The sequence below is a fragment of the Leucoraja erinacea genome, chromosome 1 (genome assembly GCF_028641065.1).
Source record: "Leucoraja erinacea ecotype New England chromosome 1, Leri_hhj_1, whole genome shotgun sequence".
In the NCBI taxonomy this organism is placed as follows: domain Eukaryota; kingdom Metazoa; phylum Chordata; class Chondrichthyes; order Rajiformes; family Rajidae; genus Leucoraja; species Leucoraja erinaceus.
In genome coordinates, this window is record NC_073377.1 from 74,179,297 (window position 1) to 74,203,152 (window position 23,856).

The 23,856-nt window shown below is 42.1% G+C and overlaps 1 protein-coding gene across 7 annotated transcripts in view; it reads right to left on the bottom strand.

Moving 5' to 3' along the window:
• Positions 1–23,856, bottom strand: part of LOC129698531 (Krueppel-like factor 3) — an 86,875-nt gene that overhangs the window by 48,993 nt on the left and 14,026 nt on the right. For 3 of the 7 annotated variants that reach the window (XM_055637659.1, XM_055637616.1, XM_055637621.1), the window contains exon 3: positions 2,207–2,277. The exons of 2 other annotated variants lie outside the window; for them this stretch is intronic. In XM_055637659.1, the coding sequence (XP_055493634.1) occupies positions 2,207–2,234 (28 nt within the window). In that variant the 5' untranslated portion in view covers positions 2,235–2,277. The remainder of the gene's footprint in view (positions 1–2,206; positions 2,278–23,856) is intronic. 2 more of the 7 variants (XM_055637628.1, XM_055637634.1) reach the window with 1 other exon arrangement.

The window sequence follows — 23,856 nt, forward strand, 5'->3', positions numbered from 1 at the left end:
GTTCAGGAATAGCTACCTCCCCACAGCCATCAGGCTATTAAACCTGGCTCGGACAAAACTCTGATTATTAATAACCACTTTCTGTTATTTGCACTTTACCAGTTTATTTATTCATGTGTGTGTATATTTATATCATGGTACATGGACACATTTATCTGTTTTGTAGTAAATGCCTACTATTTTCTGTGTGCTTTAGCAAAGCAAGAATTTCATTGTCCTATACAGGGACACATGACAATAAACTCACTTGAACTTGAACTTGCCTGTCTCGCTGAGTTACTCCAGCTTTTTGTGTCTATCTTCGGTTTAAACCAGCATCTGCAGTTCTTTCTTACTCTTGGAGTGCAATTGTTGTTGCAATGTAGGAACTGAAGCTGTCAATAAGTGCACAGCAAGCACCCATAAAACAATGAAATAAGTTATCTGAAGTGTTTTAAAAGTCAGTTGAGGAATAAGTATTGACAAAAACAACTTCATTACTTCTCTTTTGGGTATCCTACTTTAACAAGGCCTAGGTTTAACAAAAGCAGCACCATTGACAGAGATGCATATCCTCAGAACTTGCATGCAGAGCCAGGCTAGATTTTATACTCTTGAATCCACACCTTCTGTCTGAGAACCACTAGGAAAAAGCTAAGACTAATGACCGACATCAAAGCCATAGGTGTGGAAAAAAAGGACGGTGTGCTGGAGTAACTCAGTGGGTCAGGCAGCATCTCTGGAGAACACAGAGGATGGGTATTTTTTGGCTCAACCCGAAAGGTGACTAATCCATGTTTTCCAGAAATGCTGCCTGACCTGCTGAGTTACTCCAGCACATTGGGTACTTTTATGTATTAACCACCATCTGCGGTTCCTTGTTTCTCTACACATTTGGAATGCACAATGAGATTAAGTCCCAAAGGCAAATTTACCATTGAATTAAATATGGACTGATGCATGGATTGTGATGCATGTAATTTTCCTTTAATGCCTTCCTGCATCATTCATGCAGAGATGCCCAGACCTGCACAATGGATACCTTGTCCTCCTGTGACTTCCATCTTGCTCTATGTGCCTTGCGGTTGGTACGGGTCACTTACAAAGAAGCGTTCTATAGCACGCATCTGATATAGCACGCATAGAATAGGCCTGCCCAAGCACGGCCTAGCCAGAAGGAGCGAACTTCTCGAAGGTCCACTCCAACTAAAGAATTACTCCTCACCTCACCAAACCTCAATGACCCCCTGCCACTAAGCACCCACTTCTTCACATTCATCTAATCTGATCATGATGCCACCATTGTTATCCACTGCTGATTCTCCGACCACATCCTTGAGGGCTCGGTCACTAACTCCCCTCCCTCACTGACCCAGCCTTCCCTCCCACCCCACCCCTGCTCCTCAGATGACCCTTGACCTGCCAGTTTACCTTTAAATGCCATCACCTGCCCTTCTATGATTAAAGGGGCAATAAATATTAATCTTTCTAAACTATAAGTTTCAGTATTAGCTCATGACACTAATCCCTGATAAACACTGCCTGACAGACTTACATAGAAATGACGCACTAATGTCCCTGAACATAAGGAGTTTTTAAAATGTGACCTGCCGTGTTATTTGCTTAAGGTGGAGAAGTTTTGCATTTGAAGAATTATCTGCATGGGTCAAAGGTGAATGCAGATAAAAGTGAGACAATATCCCCAGAATAAAAAAAGTACAATGTATTAAAGGCAAGAAGGTGGGTCACGTGCAAATAATCAAAATGATTCCGAGCAAAACCAAAGTGTTATGGTTCCAAAATCAATGCAAATCCACAGGATTATTTGGACACAAAAACAGAAGAAGCTGGAAATACAAGGCGGCAAATCCACAACAGAAAAGAAAGTTAGACACAAAGTTATAAACTGAAGAAAGGCCTCGACCTGAAACGTCACCCATTCCTTCTCTCCAGAGATGCTGTCTGTCCCACTGAGTTACTCCAGCATTTTGTTTCTATCTTCGATTTGAACCAGGAACTGCAGTCCCTTCCTATATAAAATAAATAATTCAGGTACAACTCCCCTCCAGAAGTGGTTAATGATGCTGAGGTCTCCCTGCTCAATCACTCATCTGTGCTTTCTCACACTGATGGAATTGTTCACTTTCAGCATTCTCTCTACTTCAAATTTCAGGTATTATCTGTTTCTTTTACCTGAGTCGATGAATGATGCACTGTATATACTCACTTTCACAAAGCGACGGAGGAGGATTCATTTTATGACGGTGAAATTGCCATTATTCATTATTCTGGTTCCTGCTGGAGAGACAAAGGCAGGATTGAGAGCTTGTTTGCCTGCACACTGCTCATATTTCTGATCTGTATTGTGCCAGTCTTTATTCCCATGCTTACAAAAATTGTTAGACCATACACGTAAAAACAAATTTTGGTCTGATTATACCCCGATTTCTATTCTCATTATGAGGGACCTTTTCTTCATTCAGTTGGCACAGCAGTTGCCAGTAAACCTTGACAATTTTCCAATGGGCTTGTAAAACAGAATCTTTTGGTGGTGCTCTTGCCCACAAGTTGAAGTCTGCTGCATTTGCTGCTACGGTTTTGAACTCACAGCCGCCATGCTATCATGGTATATTTACATCCGGAGACCATTCAGCCCACTATGTCTGTGCTAGTTGTGAACGAGTGCTCCAGAGGTTACAGACCACGACTCCTCAATGCACTGCTGAAAAAGGTGATGCAGGTTTCTGCCCCTGCCACCTTATCAGGCAGCAAGTTTCAATCCCTACCACTTTCTGGATGAAATTATTTTCCTTGTTTCGCATTACTTTAAAACATCTGCTCATTGTTTTTGATACTTCTGCTGGGTGAAACAGATCCTTCCAATTCATGTGCAGGAAGGAACTGCAGGTGCTGGTTTACACCAAAGATAGACACAAAAAGTCAGCGGGAAAGGCAGCTTCTCTGTATAGAAAGAATGGGCGATGTTTCGGGTCGAGACCCTTCTTCAGACTGGCTTCCAATTCATTCTATCTAGGCACTCCTTTATTTTACACTCCTCAATTAAGTCTTCTCTCAGTCTCGTCTGTTTCAAAGGAAATAACTCCAGCTTATCCAATCTTTTCACATGACTTCAATTCTTTTCAGTCCTAACAAAATCTTTGCCAATCTCCATTGCACCCTCACCAGTGCAATACGTCTTTCCTGTGACTTGGTACTCAGAAATATATAGAACACAAACTGTGGATTTAAATATAGCTGCAGCATTACCTTCCTGATCAGAACTACTACGACTTAAGAATAGCATGTCAGATGTTTTTTAACCACCTTACTGACTTAGCACTACTATCTTTGGACATCCACTCCACAATCCCTCTCGTTTCTTCACACCATTTAATGTACATTCCTTTTATTTCCGCATCTCCCCTCTGCATTGCTTCATATTTTTCTGGATTAAATTCTATTTGCTATTTTTATATCCATCTGATCAAACCATCTACAGTGTGTCCTCTCAGAATCTAGAACTGTCAACAGCATGGCCAATTATTTGCAGACCCCTTTGTCATTTGCTCAACTAGATGTTTGTTGCTGTCACTCCCTTGTAGTGTTGGCAGAGCTGCCCATGGGAACCTCTAGCAGGTCTATTAACCCACACATTATATGCTGCTTTAAGTGAATTGGATGTTATTTACATTCACTTTGTATTGCTATTTTTAACTATACATTTAAGAATCAGGCAGACAAAATGACACTATATAAATATAAATGTGCACATGAAAATTCAATGAAATCTGCAGATGTTAAAAACCTGAAATAATAACAAAAAATGGTTGGAAACACTCCACAGGTCCCAGGTTGGAGACCCATTGAAAGGACACCTTTCCAGTCTGAGGTGTTAACACTATTTTACTTTCCATTGACTAATATTTTGGTAATGCGAGTTAAAATGTTGGTAAAGTGAAATGGTGAAAGACAGGAGGGCTGTGGGAGAGCTGGGAAGGGGAGGGGAAGGAGGGAGAAAGCCAGGACTACTTGAAATTGGAGAGGTCAATGTCCATACTGCTGGGGTATAAACTACCCAAGCAAAATATGAGGTGCTGTTCCTCCAATTTGCCGTGGGACTCACTCTGGCCACGGAGGAGGCCCCGGACTGAGCGGTCGGATTCGGAATGGGAGGGGCAGCTGAGGTGCTGAGCCATCGGGAGATCAGGTTGGTTATTGCGAACTGAGCGGAGGTGTTGGGCGAAAGGATCGCTAAGCCTGCGCTTCGTCTCACCGATGTAGAGCAGTTGACACCTGGAACAGCGGATGCAATAGATGAGGTTGGAGGAGATGCAAGTGAACCTCTGCCTCACCTGGAAAAACTGCTTGGGTCCTTGGATGGAGTCGAGGGGGGAGGTAAAGCGACAAGTGTAGCATTTCCTGCAGTTGCAAAGGAAAGTGCCAGGGTCGGGGCTGGTTAGGGTGGGAAGGGACGAATTGATCAGGCAGTTACGTAGGGTACAGTCTCTGCGGAAAGCAGAAAGGGGAGGAGATGGGACGATGTGGCCAGTGGTGGGATCCCGTTGGAGGTGATGAAAATGCTGGAGGATTATATGTTGTATGTGACACTGGTGGGATGGACAAGGGGGACTGTCTTTCTACTTTCTGAAATGACTCGTTTCAAAGCAAACACTCGTGGCTGGCTAACTGGAGAGCATTGTTTTCCAGAGTTGACACTGGGGTTGAAATTTCTCACAATCCTTGACAGTTCCATCAGTAGTGTGAAAAAACTGCACTGCCAATGGATACACATTACTCAATGATTTCAACATGGCGCAGCGGTAGAGTTTCTGTCTTACATTGCCAGAGAACTGGGTTCAATCCTGACTACGGCTGCTGTCTGTATGGAGTTTGTACGTTCTCCTAGTGACCTGCATGGATTTTGTAAGCTAACTGGCTTTGTAAAATTGTAAATTGTCTCTAGTGTGTGTGGAATGGTGTTAGTGCGCAGAGATCACTGGTTGGCATGGACACGGTGGGACAGTTTCCCCGCTGTATCTCTACACTAAAAACTAAACAGTATAAACCTTACTATCATGAAAAGCCTTCAGTACTTAAGTGCACTGCTGAAATTGCTGGGCAAATCTTTCACTGCCCCTTGCAATCTCTGTAACATACACCTCATAAACACCAATCAAAAAGTCGTTCTCAACACTTAAAAAAAGAGTGGATGAGTAGTCGATGAGCTGAGCGACATACAGGATGGAAATGTCAAATACTAGAGGGCATAGGTTTAAGGTGAGAGTGGCAAGGTTTATAGAGATGTGCAGGCAAGCTTGTTTTTTTACACAGAGGGTTGAGTGTGCTTGGAATACAATGCCAGTGGTGGTAATGAAGGCAGATACAATAGTGGCATTTAAGATACTTTAGGATAAGCTCAGGGATGTGGACGGAATGGAAGCATATGGATGATGTGCAGGCAGATAAGAGTTGGCCTTGACATCAAGTTCAGCGTGAACATCGTTAGCCAAAGGTCCAGTTCCTCTGCTGTTCTGCTCTCTAATTCTTACTAATTAGAAGTTTAATTCTTAAAAACTAATTCTGAGGAACTTTTGAATTGCCCACATCATATTTATTAATTATCGACTGCTGTGCTTCATTTTACTTCATTTCATCCTCCCTTCCCAGAAATAAAACATGGGGACCATTGAACCTATTCTGCAATCATCTTCTGACAAGGGGGAGCTTTCCCCATTGACACACCACTCTCCATTCAGCAATGGTTACCAAGCTTGCATTTGGTCCATCGAGTCCATCAACTCTCAGCGCAAACCCACTCCAGTCTAATTTTCCCGGTTACTCATTCTCCAGATTTTCATCAACTCCCCCCATTTTCTACACACTAGGGATAACTTGTAATGATTGAATAACCTATCACTCCGCACGTCCTTATGAGGAAACGGGAGCAAAACAAAAAGACGCAACTTGTCTTGTTGAGGGGAATCAGGAGACTATATAAGTGGGAGCACCCATCCTCAATATGCTTGTTGGCATCCCTACTTTTAGGAAGGCACTGCAGATGTCAGTTTAAACCCAAGATAGCCACAAAAAGCTGAAGTAACAGAGGGACAGGCAAAATCTCTGGAGAGAAGGAATGGGTGACTTTTCGGGCCAAGACCCTTCTTCACTCTAGTCATTCCAGGTTTTTGTGTCCTACTTATATATATACCCTTACAATGAATCATGCAAGCAATGGCAGCCCCAATCCCAGCAAATCGTGAACATCTCTGCTACCTTCATCATGAGCTTTGTATCAAACAATCCACTTATGGTCTGTTTATGACAATTAGAATGACAGGAATTTTCACAGATCCTGCTACTTCCAGGGTGCCTCGCACATATACTTTTTACTCACAAGAAGGCACAGGAGTTGCAGATGCTGCTTTACAAAAAAAATACACAAAGTGCTGAAGTAACTCAGCAGGTCAGGCAGCATCTCTGGAGGGCATGGATAGGTGACATTTCGGGTTGGGACCCTTCTTCAACGCTATCCCAATATCAAGACTCTCTCTCTCTCTCTCTCTCGCTCTCTCTCTCATGAAGTAATCGGTGCCTCCATGTGGTCATTAGCCCAGCAGCCAAGGCATAGATTATAGGTCCTGAATAGATCTAATAAATTGGAAACTCACTTTTTTTTTAAACTTATAATGAGATTTGAAATAAATTAACCTTTTGATGGTGACGAGCCAAATCAGAAATCCTGAGCAAATCCATGTCTCACAAAATCCTTCACAAAATTAGAAGATTTATTGTAATAATAAATTACTTCTAATCTCTCATTTTATCTCTGTAAAACAACATTTACAGACTCTTCTTATCTACTACTGATCCAATAGCTAAATGACAAATTGCTGTTAATTATTTATGGCGTAGAATCTGTTTTCCTGTCAATCTGCTTGATAAATCCAAACTAGCTTTCCAAATTGTGTTTCAAATCATTCGTATATAGACATGTACATTACTTAGAAGGTAGAAATCCTTCATGCATTTTCTAATATACCGCCTTTGCTTCTGGCGTTGTTTGGTTTGATATTTACATTCTATTATCTCCAGCAAGTGCTGTTTTGTTATTCCTCAGCCTACAGGGCAGGGCAGAGTCCTGGCCTGAGGTGTCAAACATTCCAACTTTGTCTTTGCTGCCAAATGGTGCCAACAGCTCGTTCAGCCTCTCTGCAACACATCTTGTGCACCTTCCCCAGCTCCTTCCAAGAACTGACACAACAGGAATTGAGGCGTAAATCATAACTTGCCACTGTACATCGCAATACCTCAGCTCACCCCATGTGTCGATGTGTTGTGATGATATTTGCTCATGGCACATCTTACTCAACAGCAAAATAATACCTTTGTCTTCAGTGACAAATGTCAATATAGGTGTGGTGCACAGCTCAGTACACACTTACTCATTGTGTCAGATCCTGAACTTCAGAAGAATGGTGTCATTATTTAGCTAACATATCCAGCCCAACACTTTTCTTTTAAGCCACAAACTTACTTCTTTCCGGCTGGCAAGAGGGAACAATCAATCAGTGGAGCGCACGACAGGTTTAATGTGAAGCAGCATCATTGCTTGGGACTGCAACCCCCTCTAATTCTAAACTTAAAAATAGTGCAGACCATTAGCAACCGAAGCAGAGGTGTTTGAAGTGTCTGTGCATTCGTGTAATCTGGGATAGATTTCAGTGAAGATAGACACAAAATGCTGGAGTAACTCAGCGGGTCAGGCAGCATCCCTGGAGGAAAGGAATAAGCAATGTTTCAGGTTGAGACCCTTCTCCAAACTGAAAAAACGGCCTGCACATCTCTTTAAACTTTGCCCCTCTCACCTTTAACCTACGCCCTTTAGTATTTGACATTTCCATCCTGTATGTCGCTCAGCTCATGAACCACTCATCCACTCTTTTTTTATGGTGTTTATGAGGCGTATGTTACAGAGATACAAGGGCCGTGAAAGATTTGCCCATCGATATCAGCAGTGCACTTAAGTACTGAAGGCTTTTCAAGATAGTAAGTTTTATACTGTTTAGTTTAGTTTTTACTTTAGAGACACAGTGCAGAAACAAACAGGCCCTTCGGCCCACTGACTCTGCGCCAACCAGTGATCCCTGCACACCAACACTATCCTACACGCACCAGAGGCAATTTACAATTTTACCAAGACAATCAGCCTACAAACCTGGACATCTTTGAAGTGTGGGAGGAAACTGGAGATTCCGGAGAAAATCCATGCAGGTCACGGGGAGAACGTACAAACTCCAAACCCTTCTTCAGACCGGTTGGGCAGCTTACAACCCAGTGGTATGACTGTTGGGTTTTACAAGGTTTTCACTTCAGGTACAAAGCTTTACACAAAGTTGTACTGTAGGCTGGCAATGTAGTGTAGATTGGAGGTGATGGAGATATCAGTTTTGGTCCCTTGGTGGATAGGTTCAGTTCTATGCTGGCATTGTACAAAACCGTTGAAAATGTATAAGTTGCCAACGTTATTTGAAGAGAATGAGTCTTTGTAAATGGACAGTACAAACCCAGATTACTTCTTGGTAAATACACGCCTGATATATCCTGGAACACCCTGGAAGGAGCAGGAGGTGGGATGTTTATGTAATTCCAATTGTCATAAATGGAGCAGTTCGCTGGTGGTGGGGCAGGACTTGTTTAACACATTCTGACAGTGTCAGCAGTACTTCTATTCAACAAAAGTAACATTTGGGTTGATATTGTGCCCTTGAAGCAGAACCTGTGCCAGAGACCCGGTTCAATTCCAGCCTCGGGTGCTGTCTGTGTGGAGTTTGCACGTTCTCTTCAGACTGAAGAAGGGTCCCGACCTGAAACAGCACCTATCCATGTTCTTTAGAGATGCTGCCTGACCTGCTGAGTTACTCCAGCACTTTGTGTCCTTTTGTCTAAACCAGCATCTGCAGTTCCTTGTTTGTACAACTACAAATTAGATTGGTTAAGGTCACCTTACCCCTTTGCCACTTAATCTCCAGCCCTGGTGGGTCATTTCAGTAAGCTCCCCTTCTGGACTACATGTAGAATCCAGTGTTGATTGCATGTAGCCCAGAGGCAGAAGAAGGGTCCAAGATTTGAAATGTCATCTATCTAGATCTCCAGAGATGCTGCCTGACCTGCTGAGTTACTCCTGCACTTAGGGTGTTTTTATTGTACACCAGCATCTACAGTTCTTTGTGTCGGCAGACAAACCTAATGGATTTGGCATTCGGCATGGGACATGTTGTTGTTTACACAACTAGATCTTGATGATTCCATTGGGAACTTAGAGCCATAGAGTCATAGAGTGACACAGTGTGAAAATGGGCCCTTCAGCCCAACTTGCCCACACTGGCCAACATGTCCCAGCTAGGCTAGTTCCAACTGCCTGCGCTTGGTCCATATCCCCCCAAACCAGTCCTATCCATGTACCTGTCTAACTGTTTCTTAAATGTTGGGATAGTCCCGGCCTCAAATACTTCCCCTGGCAGCTTGTTCCTTACACCCACCACCCTCTGCATGAACCAGACAGCCATATCCAGCCTGTGTTTGTTTCACTGACTGAGCCAATGAATTAAGGATACTGCGAAGTATGTGTGATGAAAACATATAATATAGTAAGTTATTTAATATTACACCTTTAACTTGTCACCACTATAGATAGTGCCCTCCATAATATTTGGGACAAAGACCTATCATTTATTTATTTGCCTCTGTACTCCACAATTTGAGATTTGTAATAGAAAAAAAATCACATGCGGTTAAAGTGCACATTGTCAGATTTTATTAAAGGGTATTTTTACACATTTTGGTTTCACCATGTAGACATTACAGCCGTGTTTATACATAGTCCCCCCATTTCAGGGCACCATAATGTTTGGGACACATGGCTTCACAGGCATCTGTAATTGTTCAGGTGTGTTTAAATGCCTCCTTAGTGCAGGTATAAGAGAGCTTTCAGCACCTAGTCTTTCCTCCAGTCTTTCCATCACATTTGGAAACTTTTATTGCTGTTTATCAACACGAGGACCAAAGTTGTGGCAATGAATGTCAAAGAAGCCGTTATGAGACTGAGAAACAAGAATAAAACTGTTAGAGACATCAGCCAAACCTTAGGCTTACCAAAATCAACTGTTTGGAACATCATTAGGAAGAAAGAGAGCACTGGTGAGCTTACTAATCACAAAGGGACTGGCAGACCAATGAAGACCTTCACAGCTGATGACAGAAGAATTCTCTCTTTAATAAAGAAAAATCCCCAAACACTTGTCCGACAGATCAGAAACACTCTTCAGGAGTCAGAGGTGGATTTGTCAATGACCACTGTCTGCAGAACACTTCATGAACAGTAATACAGAGGCTACACTGCAAGATGCAAACCACTGGTTACCCACAAAAATAGGATGGCCAGGTTACAGTTTGCCAAGAAGTACTTAAAAGACCAACCACAGTTCTGGAAAAAGGTCTTGTGGACAGATGAGACAAAAATTAACTTAGATCACAGTGATGGCAAGAGCAAAGTATGGAGGAGAGAAGTAACTGCCCAAGATCCAAAGCATACAGGGCCTGTCCCGCTTGGCCATCATTCGTGCGCCATTTACACAACCTGCTAGCGTGTGGGTAGCGTGTCGGTAGCGCGCGATTGGGCGCATGGAGTAGTGTGGAGTGTGGACTTCGTGCAAAGGATATGCAACACAATACTAAATGTGACTACTCTCATTTACATGACATTGCTGTGTCCCAAATATTACGGTGCCCTGAAATGGGGGGACTATGTATAAACACAGCTGTAATTTCTACATGGTGAAACTAAAATGTATAAAAATGGCCTTTATTAAAATCTGACAATGTGCACTTTAACCACGTGATTTTTTTTCTAATCCAAATCTCAAATTGTGGAGTACAGAGTTAAATAAATAAATGATGGGTTTTTGTCCAAACATTATGGAGGGCGCTGTATATAGTGCCAATAAAGTCATAAAAACTCTTCCAAAGAACCTCATGTGTACATATGTGGCACCAAGATGTTTATAGTGATGTGAAGGTAAACAGCCTGAACGGTTGATAAAAGAGTTATAATTTTAAAGGAGTGACTTACACAGGAAAGAGAGAAGAAGGTGAGACAGTGCAGTGAGCGGAGGGATTCCAGAGTTGAGGGCAGCTGGTCTTGGCTGCTATTGGAAGTGTAATGGGGATCATGAAGCACTCGAGCCAAAGGAACTCTGTGACCTGCGGCGCTGGAGGAGATTGTTTTGATAGAGTGGTGTAAAGCCACGGAAGAATTTTAAAACACGGACGTTGATTAAAGCTGAGACATTGCTGGGCATGAGCCTGTGAAAGGCATTAAGCTAAATGCTAGTGAAGTGTTTGGGAGCAGAGCTTTGCATGAACTATAGTTTACCAAAGGGGGGAGGGCGGGGGGACGACGACACAGGATAGGATAGCATCCCAAGGACAAAGACACGTTTAAACAGGATTGCACACACTTTTTTAAGATGTTTAAAGGACAATGATTCATTTCATTGTTTATTAATTGTTAGAATATTCAATTACGAACATAATTGGTTGGAAACATTTCAGTGCTGTTGAGTCACTAATTACAACGTGAATTGGTCAATTGTTCATTTAGTTATGATCATGATTCGTACAGGTGCAAGTTTGCAAGCATTACCAATTCGGTTACTAGACAGATTTAAACCTATATTCTCATAACCTCCAAATAAGCTCTGAACTACATAAGACTTGGGGCATTGGTTTTGTCTTTTCGCAGTGTGTGTATATATATACTGTTCTTTTTTCATTTATTATATAGTTTACCATGTTTCTGTTTTGCTGTTGCAAGTAAGAACTTCATTATTTCATTGTTTTGTCTGGGAGATAAGACAACAAAACACTCTTGACTCTCTTTATCTTGACTCTTAAAAGTAGAGTACGGGCGACAGGAGCGTTGTAGCCATGACTGAAACCTGGGTAAGGGAGGGGCAGGACTGGCAGCTCAATGTTCCGGGGTACAGGAGAGACAGGGTTGAGGGGGGGGGGGGGGGGGGGGGGGGGGGGGGGGGGGGGGGGGTTGCATTGGTTGTTGGTTAAGGAGGATGACAGGTCTGTGATCAGAGGTGACATTACAGACAGTTCGACTAGCGAGGCTATATGGGTGGAGCTGAGGAACAAAAAAGGGATGATCACCTTGTTGGGGGTGTACTACAGACCCCCGAATAGTCAATGGAAATTAGAAGAACAAATGTGCCGGGAGATTGCAGACAGACGCAGGTCAAATAAGGTTGTTTTAGGGGATTTTAACATTCCCAATATAGATTGGGAAAACCATAGTGTGAAGGGTTTAAATGGGGTGAAATTCCTCAAAAGTGTTCAGGAGAGTTTTCTTAAGCAGCATGTGGAGGCCCCCACATGTGAGAGGGAAACACTGGATCTAGTATTGGGAAATTGGGGAGGGCAAGTTAATGAAGTGTTTGTGGACGAGCCTTTTGGGACCAGTGACCACAGTTCAATTAGGTTTAAGATAGTTATGGATAGGGACGGAGAGGGTCCATGTGCTAAAATGCTTAACTGGGGTAAGGCTAACTTCGAGGGTTTGAGAGAAGGTCTCGTTCAAGTTGACTGGAGCACGTTAGTGGGCGAGTTGGGCCGAAGGGCCTGTTTCCACGTTGTATCACTCTATGACTATGACTCTAGAGTCTTGACTCTTGATTCTTGACCTGGTTCTTCACCTGTGGAGAATATTTTAAATTTAAAATAAAGAGCAACTGAGTTGTGTTTTCCTACACTGGAATACATGCAACTTGAGTGAAGAAACTCTGCTGTAATTGGGATTCCCATGGTGACAATCTGGATGTCAAGCTGAGCATTTGATGTCAAGTCCAGCAATGTCATGACCTGAACTCTGCTCCTGGCTGCCCATAGAAATGCAGCAACATGTTGTGCCAATTGAAACTGGAGCTATAGGTCAAGCATACTTTCTATACTGTTGGGAACAATATTTTCCGGTTTATTATGAATTAGCTTGAAAATAAGAGGTTGCAAAACAGAGAAAGTGGGATGACCTCTTTTATTGAACACAACCTAATCTTCTCCAAAAGTATTTTCAAATGTCATGGAATGCAGGGGAGCAAGTTCACATAAGTGTAAAAGGACAAAGTGCTGGAGTAACTCAGCGGCTCAGGCAGCATCTCTGGAGAACATGGTTAGATGACTTTTTGCGTCGTGCCCCTTCTTCACATCCAGAGGGGCCCCAAGTTCTCCCGAGATACTGCCTGACCTGCCGAGTCACTTTATATATTTTGTGTAAACCAGCATATGCAGTTTCTTGTTTCTCACACAAGTGTAAATTAAGTTGATGTTATCTGAGGTGTGTGTGCGTTGGATTCTCTACAAATGAAAATAGTCTTTTTTTCAACTTTAGTCCTTTCTTGGGGTGGGAGATTGCAACCTTCACGTGGTCCACCCTGTTTCGACTAAGGCAATCAACCTGACGTGCACAAACAAGATCAAATAGAACAAGTTGACCTACAACTTTAGGCTGTGCACACCATATAAAATAAGATGACAAAGTCCTTTCCTGCATCTACAATCCCATTTAAAAGTCACACACCGAATACGACCATTCTATACTCCATCCTCTCATTTCAGATCTGCAATGCAGTTACATTGTTGTCACAGTAATATTTCAGCTCTTGGGAGAGTTGTGAGTCAGTGGATTCTCTGCCTCAGAGGGCGGTGGAGGCTGGTTCTCTGGACACTTTCAAGGGAGAGCTCTAAAAGATAGCGCAGGGGATATGGGGAGAAGGCAAGAGCGGGGTAATGATTGGGGATGATCAGCCATGATCACATTGAATGGCGCTGCCGGCTCGAAGGGCCGAATGGCCTACTCCAGCACCTATTGTCAATCGATGAACATGCTTAGACACACAGAGCACAAAACTTAGCTATTATATTATAACCGCAGTCAAACAGCCAAGAAATAGGCCCTTTGTGCCACCATGTCCATACTCTCTATCAAGTGCCACCTATACTATTCCTATTTACCATCATCACCTAGTCCAGATTCTTCTATAGTTTGGTGATTCAAGTGTTGGTCTAGATATCTTATAAAGATTAGAGAGCATAGCTTTGAGATAAAAGAGTTTTTGTTGTCTCTAATGCATTTTGTTGTCTCTGTACTGTACACTGACAATGACAATTAAATTGAATCTGAATCTGAAAAGAGTCAAAGTTTAAAGAAGATGTGCGGTGCAATTTAAAAAAGAAGTGGATGGTGGGTGCCTGGAATATGCTGCAAGGAATGGTCGCAGAGGCAGACATGATAGTGTTGTTTATGATAGTCTTCTGGATCGGCACTTGGATATGCAGGGGATTAAATCACATGATGATGAGATTCATTTATCTTGACATGTTCAGCACAGACATTGTGGGCCGAAAGACCTGTTCCTGTGCTGTACTGTATTCTAAATATTCTAAATATTGTGATAGTGCCTCTGCCTCTATTACCGTCTTAGACAGTATGTTCTAGAACTTTAGGAATCAATGGACTTGTATACCAAAGTGTCGGTATCTCAATACTTACTGGGGTGCTATAATTCAAGGTTATTATATATCCCAAAGTGCATCTGCCATTGCTCTGGTCATTTTAACAAGTGATTAATATTGTCATATAGCTAAGGCTATTTTCATTATCAACAACACCATACATTTTTGTGTCTTCTGTGAACGTACTGATCAGACCTCCTACATCCTTATCCGAAGCATTAATGCAAATGGCAAACTGGAAAGATGCCAGTACTCATCCCGGGGGTGCAGCAGTCACCACAGGCTTCCAATTCACCATCATCTTCTACTTCCCATTACTTTCCCATTCCAACTTGGACACAAGTTTCCAACTTGCTTTGAATCTCATGGACTCTAAAGCTTTGGCCCCATCTTCTACATGGATCCTTGTCAAAGGCCATACTGAGTCCATCATTCACATTGCCCTCATCAATACATTTTGTTATTTCTTCATAAAACACAATCAAATTAATCAGTACAATACCTTTAGATAAGTACATGGATTTAGGATAAGTGCCAAATGCAGGCAGGTGGGAGCAAGGTAGATTGGTCATCTTGGTCGAAATGGACAAGTTGGGCTGAAGGGCTTGTTTCTGTTCTGCATGACTTTAGTTAGCCCTATCTCCAAGAATAAACCCATGTTCGCTATCTCTATCCAACCCCTTCCTGTTTAAGTGTAGATCACTCCTGTCCTTCAGAGGTTTTTCCAATAACTTTTTCACTACTGACGTTAGTCTCACAAGCCTGTAATTATTTGGCTTATCCTTGCTGCTTGTCTTGAATAAACATGATCACAGCTGCTATCCAGCGGTTATCAGGTACCTCACTTGTGGCCAGCAATGATTTAGGAATCTCTGTCAGGGCCTCAACAATCCCATCCTTTAGGAGTCTGATAACCATGTTTAGAAAGTGTAACCGTAGACAAAAGTGCTGGAGAAACTCAGCGGGTGAGGCAGCATCGATGGAGAGAAGGAAATAGGTAACGCTTCGGGCCGAAACCCTTCTTCAGAAAGAGTGATGTCAGTACAGGACTGTTGGGGGGGAGGGGGGATGGATTAATGGGAACACAAATCATACAAGCTAGAGGAGCAACACGCAATCTGCTGGTGGAGCATGGTGGGTCGAAACCCAGCATTAGGACCCTTTCCCTCCACAGATGTTGCTTGAGCTGCTCTGCTCCTCCAGCAGATTGTTTGTTGCTTCAGATTTTCTTTACTGCGGGATCATTTTGAGCCCTGTTGAAGTCTGTGCCAGTGAAAAGCACCTAAAGCTTTGCATACCTTTAATAGTATTGGCTGGAAATCAGAGAGCAATCTGCATATATCTTGTGGCATTTTAAACGTTGCAAATCTGGTTTGGCTTTTGTCATGTTATGTTTGGTGTTTTGGTTGTGTAGGATTGTGGAGGTGTGGTTGTTGGGTGGGGTGTGAGTAGATGGGTGTGGCAAGTGAGGATTAAGGCAACATTAACTTTCCAAAGTAACCACTCCCTGTTGACATAATCCTTCGATTTGCAAACACAACTGCACAAGTGCATATGACTATATTTTAAATGACTCCAAAGGTACTTACATCCTTGTCTACCTCACCATTGGGAGAAAAAAAAATAATGAATACTTACACGTAGCTTCAAGACTGCTTCAAGATTTCCAAGAAGCAAAGCCAACATCATTTAAAATGTTGAAACAAAGAACTGCAGATGCTGATTAATGCCAAAGATAGATTCAGATTCAATTTTAATTGTCATTGTCAGTGTACAGTACAGAGACACAAAGTGCTGGAGTAACTCAGCAGGACTGGCAGCGTTTCTGGAGGAAAAGGATGGGTGATGCTTTGGTTCAGGACTCTTCTTCAGACTGAAAGTAAGGGGGGGGGAGGAGGCACCTAAAGACCAGGACCAATCAGGATCAGCCACAAATGACCGCATGCAGGTCCATGTTTAAGAAGGAACTGCAGATGCTGGAAAATGGAAGGTAGACAAAAATGCTGGAGAAACGTAACGGGTGAGGCAGCATCTATGGAGTGAAGGAAATAGGCAACGTTTCGGGTCGAGACCCTTCTTCAGACTGATGTGAGGGTCCATTGTTGGCCCGGGAAGATGGGTGTACCAGGCAACACCCTGTTATTTGTGGCTGGCCCTGATTAGTTCTGGTCTTTTCTCACCTGCAGTTCTTCACCTCACCTCCCCCCACCCCCCTCCCGACCTACTTTCAGTCTGAAGAAGGGTCCCGAGCCGAAATGTCATACATCCTTTTTCTCCGGAGATGCTGCCTGACCTGCTGAGTTACATTTTAAATTATTGACATAAAAAATTGCTGGTGTATTTCCCTCTTTCTCGTGTTTGCTTGCTGCAGGGGCGAAACCCGGTGTCTACAATCATGGATCTGACTGCCGACTTACAAGTCTGTTTTAAATTGAGTGTTAACGATAAATGTACAACTAATATATTGCATTTTGTACTGCTGCACAGATCAATACCGGATCATAACTAAACAGGAACGGAAAATACACAGCCCTACCATCAAGCTGTTCAAATGCACAGGAGTGGTGAGGTGTCAGGACTTCATTGAAGTGTGACCGTTTCAAGAGTCTGGACCATTTCAAAAGTTTATACAAAGTTTACACTTCAAAAACACTGAATAAGAGATATTTCTATTGCTGTTAATACAGCATTTAAATCAAATCACATTTTTATAACGTGGTAGCACAATGAACTGCAGTCCCAAAACTTCACCTAACCATATAGTCAAAGTCAAAGGACAAAAGGACAAAGGACATTTATTGTCACATACACCAATTGGTGCAGTGAAATTTGAGTTACCATGCAACACACATACTCCAGAGATGCTGCCTGCCCTGCTGAGTTACGTCAGCACTTTTTTTCACATTATTATAAAACTATGTTGAACAACCAGAAGTAGTTAAAGTGATTATTTGGAAGGATTCTTTCCCCATTTGCTGCTCATTAAAAGGTCACTATATATTTGAATTGGTTAGAATAAACTAATCGCATATTGCTGGATAGTTTCATATTTTCATAAATACAAGCTTGTTTGAATTTTCTCCTGAGTCACCAAGTTACACGAGTACCTGCCGTTAGCGCCACGGTGGTCCACGAATGCCATACGGTTATCGCAAGAGGTTCCCACGATGTTCAACTCTGGTTAACTCTTGCGTCAAGTCGCCCCGTGAGAAAGGGGTTTATTTCTTGACTATTTGATCTCTTTGTAAGTCCTCTGTATTTAAAAAGTAAGTTTGGAAATATTTGTTGCTTGGGGAAGGGCAGGAGCCAGAGGACAAAAGCAAAAGTGTGGTTTGTATATACTTTGGGGCTCAGACAGCTCAGTCAATATACACTGCCCTGCCCATCTATTCCTAGCGATGAGCACTGAAGTCTCCTATACAATGTATGTTTCGTGTCCTTTCGGTGCTTCTTACCATGACTGCTATCGGCACGAGGTGCTCATGCTTGATCTGATGCTGTGAGACCTCAGCAGCCAGTTGCCAATGTTGAAAGCTCCCAGGGCCACTCCGTCTTAACTGTATACTGCAGTGCCACTTGCCACTGGTAGGAGTGGAAAGAGGCTGCAGAAAATGGTGGACAGTGTCTGGTCTATCACATGTATTGACTTCACCATCAAAGATCTACAAAAAGGAATTTCAAATAGGCAGCTAATATCAAAGACCCACTCCACCTTGCCCATGCTCTCATCTCGCTGCTACCATTTGGAAGAAGGTACAGGAGCCTGAGAACTGTGATTTTCACATGTAAGAACAGCTTCTTTCTTGCAACCATTGGGCCCTTGAATCACACAACAAAACCCCGAACACACCCTTACCTCAGCAACGATCTACTATGGACTTTGTTTTGCACTGTGTCCTGCGGTTTACACCATTATGATATGATTCCCTAATTTTACCAATAATTTACATCAATTATTGTACATTTATTTGTTGTGTCACTGCATTAATGGATCTGTAAAGCTGCAACAAAATAAAAATGTCATTGTTTTATACCCAGGCCATATGACAATTGAACACTCTTCACAGAACCAGGGGACAGAGGAGCCTGTGATATTGCCAGAGAGACGTGTGTCTCAGAGTATGGCCATGTGAGCCTGGTGTTTACTAGTCTGTAGAACAGCTCACCCAACTTTACAGTAGACACTTTGAGTCAGAGCTTCAGGTACCGTTGACATGTTTGGTGCCTTGATTGATGCCTCACAGCCCTTCCAGTGTTATTCTCATTATTGTTTCTGGAGCAATTTACTGCCACAGAACAGGTTGTTTTACCACTTCAGAGGGCAGTTTTGAATCAATCATCGTGTGAGTCTGCTGTCATTTATACACCAGACTGTATAAATCTAACAGATTTTCTTCCCTGAAGGACATAAATGAGCAAATATATATTTACAACAGAATGGACTACTGTGGCCACTATTATTGATATTAACAATAAATCAAGATTAATTTACTCGATTGACTATATATTTTCCAGGTATCATTGTGGGGTCAGAAGTCATAACTCAGATTATTGATCTATGCCTCGACTGCTTATTATTTGCCCTGCGATATAGCTAGTTCAGCAATATAACTACTCTCAATGCAAAGTGCTTGGTGCGATGAATGCAAGCAAACAATCCACCTTTTCTTCTGTTAATAAATGTTTCTGTGGCACTTTACATTCCAGAGTTTCCACGCCCAGCCCTATGGTTCTTTGTTTGGGCAGTTTAACGTGCCCAAACAAGACAGAAATTTGGGATGGTAACACACCCATTCCCACATAATGAAACCAAGCCAGTGTTTCAGTATGCAAGTGAAATAAATGAAGAGATGAAGCCAATGAAATGTAAATGATTGTCACAAGACATTAACCATTTGAGTCACACATTTTTTACACAGCTTACCCTGCCTCAAGTAAATAAACAAGTAAGTAAATAAATGAGTTTGGCTTTACAAGTCATACTGCCTACATCTAAAATCCTATTTCCTAATCAAAACAAGATTAAAACTACAAAGAAGGTTTAATAGTATATTCTAGGCCAAGCGTGGACCTGTTGGGTCCCCCTCCCCCAATGCAATATTCTACCACTCACCTATACACGAGGCAATGCTCAGTCAAAATGGCGAACCTGGCCCAGCAACCCTCCCCAAACTGCGCACGGGCGGATAGCAGCCCTGGCAACCCTCCCCCAATTGCGCTGGCGCGCCTGATCGGGCCGGCAAGTGGGAGCGCAGTTAATGGTATAGAGAAAGTTTATTAAGGGAATTACTTTGTCAAATGGAACAAAACTTGCTGCTGCACACCCCAGGGGAATGGTGAGTAAGGCGCCCCTAAAATTGTAGCGATGTCGTGTACCGTTTTGACTATTTCAAGCATATGGGAACATACATACATACAAACAAATATATATACATACAAGATGAGTTTTAGTTATATAGATATGTGAATATTTTTTTTAAAAGGGGAACATTTCTAATGAGTCCATTCACAACAGTTTAGTAACAATTAGCACAACAAAAGCATATTTTGAGGAGAATCTCTCCAAAGTGATTTTAAGAAGCTTTTGAATAATTTAATTGAATGGATTATACACAGAGTTTAAGCCTACTTTTCTGAAACTAGATACACTCCAAAACCAGTAACCTACACAAAGAAAGCAATAATTTATTTTTAGTGTAAGAAAGAACTGCAGATGCTGGTTTAAATCGAAGGTAGATACGAAATGCTGGAGTAACTCAGCGGGACAGGCAGCATTTCTGGAGAGAAGGAATGGGTGACTTTTCGGGTCGAGACCCTTCTTGAGACACTCAGACTCAAAATATTTTTAGTATTTTCCCAACAAATTCATGAAAACGATAAGAAAAATAAGGCCATTTGCTGCTGAAGATATCCATTACAAAATACACTTTGCCTCCAATTCTCCAAGATCAAATTTCAACGAGCATAGCCTTTGTCCAAAGAACACATTGAACTAAGCTGGAATTTCCAATTCCAGCTATCCCATTGCAACAATAATTTGTTCCTAGACTTTATCCAATTGCAACATACAATTGCCATATTGGTAGCATAGATTCATACCAACTTGTTCCATCACGCAAAGCTCCTAGCACAAGTAATTTTTTTCCCAAACATTTGGAATAATCATAGAAGTCATGAAAATGAAAATAACCACTTAACCAATTATTTTGCACAAATTGCTGGAGTAACTCAGTAGGACAGGCAACAACTGTGGAGGAATGGGTAGCGGGTGTTTTGGGCCAGGACCCTTCTAATTTGGAAAGAAGACCATCTTAAGGTGAATTAACTAGTCATAAGAAAACGTCAATTCTAAAACTTGCTTAAAGAACACACACCTTCACTGTTCTTCTAGAGGTGAGGATACTCGTTATTCAATCTAGTTTTGCCTTGAACCCTTGAACCCCTCTCCCCACCCTCACCTCTTAGATCAGGGAGCTCATGCAGAGGTCACTGGCTTAGATGCTTCTGAGTGGGGTTCACTGCCTGGACTTGCCATCCATGTTCCCCGATGAGTCTGGAAGGACAATCCGATGGTCCAGATGCTCCCGAAGTTCCCAGTGAGGCACTGATTGGTGCTGGGGCCTGCAGTGGCATAACTTAGTCACAAGCCTTGCCCACAAAGTTTGTTTGAAACGCTTCAAGAAATGGCAGCACCTCACCTTTGATTTGACAGTTAATTCTATCAAAACGTTTCAATTTCTCCAAGCCGCTGACAATTCTAGTAGGTCCTGGCAACAAAACACTGGGAAATCAGAAGGTTTTAGACCATTCATGCAAATTACTTTGTATCAGCAAATGTGTTGAAACATTCAGAAGTGTCTTGTCATTTACACTGTGCTCTCCCTTTGTAAGATGGTGGATCATCCATTTGATACAAGGTACACAAAAATGCTGGAGAAACTCAGCGGGTGCAGCAGCATCTATGGAGCGAAGGAAATAGGCAACGTTTCGGGCCGAAACCCTTCTTCAGATCCATACGGTACATCTTGCTGAAGGTAGTTACAAATAGTTCAGCATGGTCTTCTGCATTGGCATATTGTGCTGTACCATCAATGAGCACAGCGATCAACATGGAGAGTCGATCTCCTATTACTGAAAGATCATTTAGCTCTGTCTGTAGCATTTTGATTCTGCTGTTTATCAATGTGATTTCACCAGGCCTGTACATTGTTTTCAGGGAATGCTTGGTTGTGATCCTGATATGGTTCTCACCTCTTGTCATCGAGCCAGACTTATTCTGATGGATTGATGATAATGGTAGAGCGATGGATATCCAAACCGTGTGGCAACAGACTGTGGAGTACATCACTAGTTCAGCCAAGAGACCAATTTTACAATTGACTAAAGCCAATTAACCTACAAACCTGTACGACCTTGCAGTGCGGGAGGAAACCCGAGTGCCCTGAGAAAACCCATGTGGTCACAGGGAGAATGTACAAACTCTGTACAGATAGCATCCGTAGTCAGGATAAATGTAAACTTGAACTTGAAATCCGGGTCTCTGGTGCTGTAAGGCAGCAATGCTGTAATGCATTTCGTTGTCTCTGTACTGTACACTGACAATGACAATTAATTGAATTTAATCTGAATCTTTACCACAGCGCCACCGTGTCACTCACATGTGCTACTGTGCCGCCATCTTCTGTTCCTGAAGCCGCAGTAATTTTCATAAGTTAGGAGAGTTTCTAGCTTGAACTCAGAAAGTTCCCAGGTGTAAATATGTCAGCACTTGTCTGCACTGTCTGAGACCGTGCTCCCAATTTAAGCTCAGGGCATGAAATGATTCTGAGGAGGATTTTGCTTGACTGACTGGGCTAGTTGTGGACAGCCAACTCGGGATGGGCTGAATCCAATCTCATTCTTACTACTGATCATCATAACCATTTTGGCACAAACACCAGCTTTGTTAGACCATATCAGAGGGCAATTAAGAGTCAAGTGCCGACAGGAAGGACATCAGATTTCATTCCAGTGCACCAGGTGGACTTTGATCATACATCTATATACATTCATTGTCACCATTCGTGAAGTGAACTTCATTTATTTAGATTCATCCAATAGTTGTGGTAGGATCTGATCTTGCAGTTCTGTATCATTAACCCAATTTCAGCACGATTTGTTCAATAATATAACCACTATGCTACTGGAACCACATCTATTTCATCAAATACCTTCAAATACTTTCATGTGCATCACAAATGTCCTCTTCACAATGCTTGTTCTCATGCAATGTGGATCATATTTCTTTTCTCTTCTAATGAATGCAACACATTATATAATTTGCTTCAAACTTTGCAGTGACAACATTATTTTAAAAAGATATAAAAACTGCAAGTGAAAATGAAAAAAAAACATTGCACGCCTTTTCCATTACTCACTAATGTAAAAGCAGCCAGCTCTGGAGAAGAATATTACGCAGCATTACATGTGGTATCCTGTCAGCCATCCCTTCCCAACCAAAAATCTCTGGGGAGTGCACATGAGCCAGCTCCCTCAGACAATACCCTCCCTTATCAGGACAGACTGCTGTCTGTTTCCTGTCTTAAACCTGCACTTCTGCTTGGAACAGGCACACATCTCACCAGAAAGCTTGCTAAACAGAGTCTCTGTGCATATAGTTGCAAAACATGTTTCTGTTTGACTGTAACTACTCCTGGAGTTCATGGACTGTAATATTTTCACGCATAGATCATTGAGCAGCATCGTAGAACATGGTCCATATATTACATAAGCCTCATACAATGTGAAAGTACATCTGCCAAAACAATTTACTGGCAATCCCAATAGATTAAATTGTTTAGGAATGAGTGTGTTGACCTCTGTTGGAATAATCGATTTGCTTCCAGCCAAGTTGTTTGCACCAAAACTGTGATCCAAATTATTGTATGATTATTTGATTGGGGAATGAAATTAAACTAGACCTATTGAACTAACATTAATGTGCAGCTTTATTATTAACTGATCATTAACAATTGCAGTATTATTCCGTCAGAATGACATGGAAAAGAACATATACCCTCAATTCTCAGTTATCCGATGAACCATCAAGCACAGATGCACAAATATGATCCTCTATCTGTTAATTAATTGCGTGAAGTATGAAAATCATAGAGATTGCCAATACAGAATGTCTACATTAACATTTAGCTACAGCATAAAGGCTCACAAACCTTGGAAACACTGTACAGCCTCACGTTCATTTTAAGAGAGAAAAATACAGGTAATATTTTTTGGGCAGGGAAACCTTGTCTAAGCTCAAGAACT